The 6,849-nt window shown below is 33.5% G+C and overlaps 1 protein-coding gene across 1 annotated transcript; it reads left to right on the forward strand.

Moving 5' to 3' along the window:
• The first annotated feature begins 4,665 nt into the window (after positions 1-4,665).
• On the forward strand, positions 4,666-6,849 carry LOC122317504 (transcription factor MYB108). The gene is made up of 3 exons (XM_043134631.1): positions 4,666-4,952; positions 5,530-5,659; positions 5,783-6,849. The coding sequence occupies exons 1-3, from the start codon at positions 4,793-4,795 to the stop codon at positions 6,504-6,506; spliced, it is 1,014 nt and encodes a 337-aa protein (XP_042990565.1). The 5' UTR covers positions 4,666-4,792; the 3' UTR covers positions 6,507-6,849.

A 6,849-nucleotide genomic window follows, 5' to 3' on the forward strand; every position in this document is an offset into this window, starting at 1 on the left:
ACAAAATTAATAAGTAAATACTTGGAATTCTAATTTTTCAAAAGAGAAATGCTTAGCCCTCAAAATAAATTATAGAAAAACTACTCAATAAACTAGTATATAAGCTTTTATGTAGTATGTCAGATTGTAATTAATTAAATTTTACTTATTAGTGTAAAGTATTAGATCTGACGAACTACATGCATACGTGCAATAAGATCTATTATCGGGTTGTAAACTTCTTTTCATAATTCTCTTCATAGACCTAGCTAGCAATACTTAGATTGGATATATATTTCTTGCTTCTAAATTGTAACCCTCTATTTATATATATATATATATATATATGTATGTATCTATGCGATAAAGGATGGCAAATGTTGATAAATCACGGCCGCTATATATTTCGGTAGGGTCTTTTTCAGGGGGTGGCCCTGCCGGAGCGGGAAGGGAATAGTTTATTAAGGTGAGAATTAAACCCTCCCACAGTAATGCTTGTGCGTACGTACCTATCCACCAAAGCAGCTAGCCAGCCAAGTAGATCAATTAATTTCAAAGTACGTTTGAGAAAAACGTTAGCCGATTACCGGCCACATGTGCGCATTAACATTCGGCAAATTAATTAAATTCATTCATATATATTGGAGCATGTGGTCTTCGTCAAAAAGTGGCCGGTCGGTACTGTAGAAAACGGCAAATTGGTTCAGTTTTATATATATCGTATTCCATCACAGATTTTACTGTCCTCTCGCATATTTACACTGCTGAGTTGGAGATGACTTTGATGTTCTTGTACTCGTATTGGTGTCACGTGTGTGCGTACGTACATGTCCTGTACGTGTGCGTGTGTCTATATATATATATATATATGTGTGTTACATTTACATATTTATTTGTTTTCGCTGATGAGAATTAGAGATTAGTTGAGATAAAAGTTAAAAATTAAATAAAATATTATTGAAATATATTTATTTAATATTATTTTTTATTTTGAGATTTAAAAAAGTTTAATTGTTTATATTATTTTGTATGGAAATTTCAAAAAGAAAAAATCTAGTTGCACAACTGTACACTAATATATATATATATACCAATCTAATGTGATTGGTCAAAAAGTAGATTTTATTAAAAATAGTGCTAATTTAAATTTTGAATATCATGAAAAAATCAGTATTGGTACGCAGATTAGTAAACGACTATACTTGTATGTAGCAAAATTCTTTTAAAAAACTGTAATGATGATATGAGATGAAGAATTTTCTGAAAGCAAACAAGGCTTAGTCTTCTCGATCTGGAACTAGTTTTAATGATGATCTGCAGTACTCTCTTTGAAGTTTAAAATGATCGATAACACTATCCATATTAAAAATAAAAACAAGAACAAAGAACATTAAGGACAATATAATGATTTCATGTCTTAAAAAAAATGGGGAGGGTTCATGCATGTTAAAATTAAATTAAATTAAAGTTGATCAATTGGGTTGTCAAGTATCGAAGTTGTAGCTAATTAGGGGGGCATGTATTGCACCAATTAACACGGCCTATGGCCGACCCTAGCTGGCTATTTATCTCATCTTAATTATATAGGTCATGATCATAAACTTACATTAAATACAAAATATTAATAAATGTAATTACCCGCCATCTAATAAAGAATAAAATAATATATACATATATCGTGTGTGTGTGTGTGTATGCAATTATGGAACGGACATTAACATATTGTGTTTGCCAAAAGCATTAACAATATTAATGTCTAAAGTGACGCGAGGAATGGATAAAAAAGGTAGACGCTCAACTAGGAAATATATGCCAAAAGTAAATTTACACTGAAGAATGATTACAATAACGCGTGGGCCATCATAAGATATGAGAAATCAAGCACCAAGTAAGTTCCTCGAATATTGTTAATGGGGGCAAGCAAGTACCAAGTTCTCTATAGGTGTGTTGAAATAAAATTTAAATAATGACCATATTCATCTCTTCTCGACGTCATTTAAGTACATTTTTTTTGGACAAGTGACGGTATAAAATGATATAAGAGCATATGTTTAAATTCTAATATCTATACTTTAACTCATTTGATAATTAAATATTCTACATATCAATTCTTAATTTGAATTCTAACTCTCGACTTCACTACGAATACATCTTATCTACATTATCAATGGCCGACCCACGCGTCCCCCACCCCAAAAAAAAAAGTTTTTTAAAAATTCAAAATATCTACTCCTAAATTTTATTTTTGATTCTATAAATATAATAATGTCTCTCCCAAAAAATTTATAATCCCCATGTGCTTTCTAAATTTTTCTAAAATTTCAATATACCTAGACATGCTTATCTCCAATTCTTTTCCTATAGTTCCAAAAATCTTGTATGATTTTGATATATTATCTATTTTCAAGGATGTATCATTATCAAAATTAAATTAAAACTAAGTTTAGGAGAAATAATAAATTTATTAATATGGATTCTAAAGTTTTTTGTTATACAATATTAGGCTTCTTAATATAGAATCTAAATTGAAAATGTAAGAAAAATCATTTAAATTTATAATTTATATGTTTTATGTGACAAGAAAATATCCATATTTTACATGAAACTTGATAACGTAGTTTAAATATTAGAATGAAATATGGCATTTTAAAAAATTATTTGGTAGTTTTTATAAAGAAAACAAATTCTAAATATTTTATTATAAAAATAATAATGGATGAGTCTTCTTATTCCATAAAATATCTTTATCAGAAATCTAAAACATATATTAAGTTGTGTTTTTAAAATTTTTATTTCTACGTCATGTAAGCAGTAGCAAATTTTATTTCAGAAATCAATTACTTAACAATGACAATACAAGTTGGTCCCTCTTCTTTAAGTTTTTTGTTTTAATCTATTTTTCTCCCGAAGACATAGTTCCTTTTCTTAATTAAAAAGGAGAATGAAGAGAAAGGGATGTGAAGTGTGAACGGGTTGTGGGTTTAGATCTCAAATAGATTTTAAGTACACAAACAGACGTGAGTGATGGGGGAACTTAGGCTGCTAGAAAGAATATGAAAGACGTAGTACTTAGCTTGGAGATCTAGGGCGCCAGGCATAAGTGATGAGAGAAAGACGCAGTGATCGAGCCGTCGAATGCTAGCTATTACATATAATATACGTACGATACGGCCTTTGTTAACTAATTAGGGTAGCGTGGGGTTCATGGGATAATTAAGAACGTCCTATATCCATATAAATATATATATATATTCTGTTAATTGACTTCCCTATTCTTTACCTTATATATATATGTGTGTGTGTGTGTGTGTGTGTGGAATTAATGTCCTAATTGCATGTCATCCTTAGCAGAAGAAGTAACATTAATCATGGAAGAGAAAATAAAAGGAAAACGTGAAGTGGAAGATATGTCCAAATATATATGCATGGTAGATCGAACTCATGTCTAATGCTGAACTTCTAATTCCTAAATTGCTCCAAACATTGATCTTCTGAATAATTTGCAAAAAGTACAAAAGAAGTTAAAGTACTCGAATGTATTCAAATCGGCTAATTTTAAATGAAAGCTGTACATATATGTTGAAATATAGTTGAGTGAGAATACACGTAATTAATTTATGCTACGTGTTGTGGTCCTAAGAATTGATGAATATTGATTTAAAACTGTTGCATGGTCCAAACCTCACATATTTGATATATTTAGGTTTTTTAAACTATAAACGTTACAATTATAAAAAGATTTCATAAAAATAAATTTATAAACTTATATGAATTCATAGATCTCATAATAATAGCCTAATTTGATATGTGTGATAATCGAAGATCTCGGCCGATAATTTATGTCAAAAACACTTTAGAATTGGAAAGAGAAAGACAAACATAATATATGGATCTTATTATTATAATATATAGAAATTCCTCTTTTAAGACAAGATTTGTACAAAAATACATTTTTTTGCAGTGTCTCGCAATATTAAGTTGTATTTGGTTATTGAATCAAACTTAACTCATCTCAAACTAATTATTGATGGAACAAATTACTTTTTTAACATTTCATAAAACAGTTAAACTCATATCAAACTGGTTCCTACATCTCAACTTATAAAAATTAAACTCATCTTAATTAGATCCATAAAATATTATTATTTACAAATTAACCTAAATCATCTCAATATCCAAACGTAACATAAATTTGTAAATTATAGGCCGGTAGTATTAAATATTGTAAAATTTGCATTATATTATATATATTTTTCACCAACTATAAAAGTGTTTATATGTAAGAATTGCAGAAATCTCAAATTGTCGAATATTAGTGAGAAGAAGTGTTCGGTTTTCCTACTATTTCAAGTTTTGTGGCTTTGGGTGCCTATAAGAGAAATGGACGGCATGGTTCCGGAAAGGCCAAAGGAATCGAAAACCGTCAATCTCCACGGAAGCGATTAAACTCGGTACTTGCAGGCAGGCAGGCACGCACGCACGCACGCACAGATCCAGATCAGATGGGTGTGAAAGTCAAAGCGTCAAACTTCAAAAGCCTCTTGCTAACTATAATTGCTGTCAAGCTTAAGTGTTGGTTAAATCACTAAATTAATCGACTCACCATTGCGGCTATTCTCTCTCTCTCTCTCACAGAGGCTACCAGTTTTTTCAAACTCATCCATCTATCTATAAAAACCCATCCCTCCCGATCATTCTTGTAATAATCTAAATCTAACTCTCTCTCTCTCTCTCTCTCTCTCTCTCTCAAACTGTCTAAAAATCCAAAAGCATCTCTTTTTCAATCAATCGTTCCCCCATTTCAGGAAATAGAATGGAAGTTAAAGGAAGAACTCGCAGCACCACCGTTCAGATCAGCGAGGACGAGATGGACCTTAGGAGAGGTCCCTGGACTGTTGATGAGGACTTCACCCTCATCAATTACATTGCGAATCACGGCGAGGGTCGCTGGAATTCCCTTGCTCGTTGTGCCGGTACGTGCTAAGTATTTTCCATCTACTTTCTTCTTTATAATATTCCCACACATACCAAAGATCACATAACATGTTTTTTTATCAACTCGCTCTTCACATGTTTCTAGCACCATGACTCGGATTCTGTCTCTGATATGGTTTTTTTTTTTTTTTTTTTTTTTTTCTCCTCTCTTAAAATCCCGGTTTAAAATCTGGTTTTCTACTTTCTTTCTTTTTTTCTCAAATTTAATGGACTTTACACAAAGATCCACATCATAGTTCGAACATATATATAAAGCAGATGTGCAGAAGCTAGCCTTATGTGTACTCCATAAGCTTTATGGAAAAAGACTTGAGCATGATGACAGATTCAATATGGGTTCTATGTGTACAAACGAAATGATATATGCTAGCTAGAATATTGTTCTTGCCGTACATCAGATATTTATAAAGCATAATTTGTTAGCACTCGCGCATAAAGTCACGAGTGGAAAAAAGAACAAGAAAGAATAAAAATGCAATAGCTCTTCTTTCTTTCTCTCAATATTTGTTGTCATGATCAAACTTTACCAAAATCGATCTTGGTTTCTTCAAACAGGTTTGAAACGAACTGGAAAGAGCTGCAGATTAAGGTGGCTCAACTATCTTCGACCCGATGTTCGTCGTGGAAACATCACCCTAGAAGAACAGCTTATGATTCTTGACCTTCATTCCCGTTGGGGAAACCGGTAAGTACATGCGTATAACGTACGAACGTCATAATTATTAATCCAAACTGTTTGTTTGTTGGGTTTCTTTGATTCAACCCTAATTAATCCTTACCGAAAACTGGTTGTTTGCATCTGTAACAGATGGTCTAAAATTGCACAACACTTGCCGGGACGAACTGACAACGAGATCAAGAACTACTGGAGAACTCGTGTCCAAAAGCACGCCAAGCAGCTGAAATGCGACGTGAACAGCAAGCAATTCAAGGACACCATGCGTTATCTTTGGATGCCAAGGTTGGTCGAGCGCATTCAAGCCGCTGCAACCGCTCCCACCAGTACCTCCACCGTGCAGGCTGGCGCCATCAATGGAACTTCTTCCATCGGCTCAGCCACCTCCAGCATCACTTCTACCAATACCAATCACCACCTAATAAACAATAATAACCTTGACATCCACGCGGGCCAGATGGTTTTGCCACCAGCAGGGTTTAATAATATTGGCCAACGTGACTTTGGGGGTACTGCACAGATTACTCCGAGTTACACGCCGGAGAATTCTAGCACGGGGGCCTCATCGTCGGACTCTTACGGGGCACCTCAGATATCACCGGTATCCGACTTGACTGATTATTACAACATCCCGGTTTGTAACAACCCCAGTCAGGATTATTTCCCGGTCGGGTACCCAGACCAGAGCTTAACTAGCCCATCTGGAAATTACTTCAACACCGGATTACTGGGTTTGCAAGCTATGGAGCAGAGCAACCAGTGGGCGCTGGACGGTGCGGACACGTCGGACAATTTGTGGAATGTTGAGGACACGTGGTTTTTACAGCAGCAGCTCAACAACATGAACAGCCTTTGAAACGCGGAAGTGAATGGATGTAATTTACGTACGTACGTACGTCATTTAGCGTAACAAAAAAAACAGAGAAATCAGAAAGGCATGGGAGAAAGAGAACAAATTAGAAATTAAGAATTATGAAATTAATTAGAATAATTCTAATTTAGGATACATGTAGATTTATGAAAGACGAGAACAGAGAGGTCTAATTGTGAATTATTCAGTTTGTATCTTTCTGTTTTTTTTTTTTTTTTTTTTAATTTATTTTCTACATATTGGGGTGGGGAAATTTGTAATTTGAGGTGCCTTTTTCTTTTTTTGCAATCTAATTCTTTGAAATAATCTACCGTGTGTTTGTTTGTAA

This window comes from Carya illinoinensis, chromosome 1 (genome assembly GCF_018687715.1).
Source record: "Carya illinoinensis cultivar Pawnee chromosome 1, C.illinoinensisPawnee_v1, whole genome shotgun sequence".
NCBI classification, from domain to species: Eukaryota; Viridiplantae; Streptophyta; class Magnoliopsida; order Fagales; family Juglandaceae; genus Carya; species Carya illinoinensis.

Coding starts and splice junctions, on each gene's coding strand:
- LOC122317504 (XM_043134631.1), top strand. CDS start 4,793: ATGGAAGTTAAAGGAAGAACTCGCAGCACCACCGTTCAGATCAGCGAG. Junction 4,953..5,529: donor TTCCCTTGCTCGTTGTGCCG/GTACGTGCTAAG, acceptor TTCTTCAAACAG/GTTTGAAACGAACTGGAAAG. Junction 5,660..5,782: donor CATTCCCGTTGGGGAAACCG/GTAAGTACATGC, acceptor CATCTGTAACAG/ATGGTCTAAAATTGCACAAC.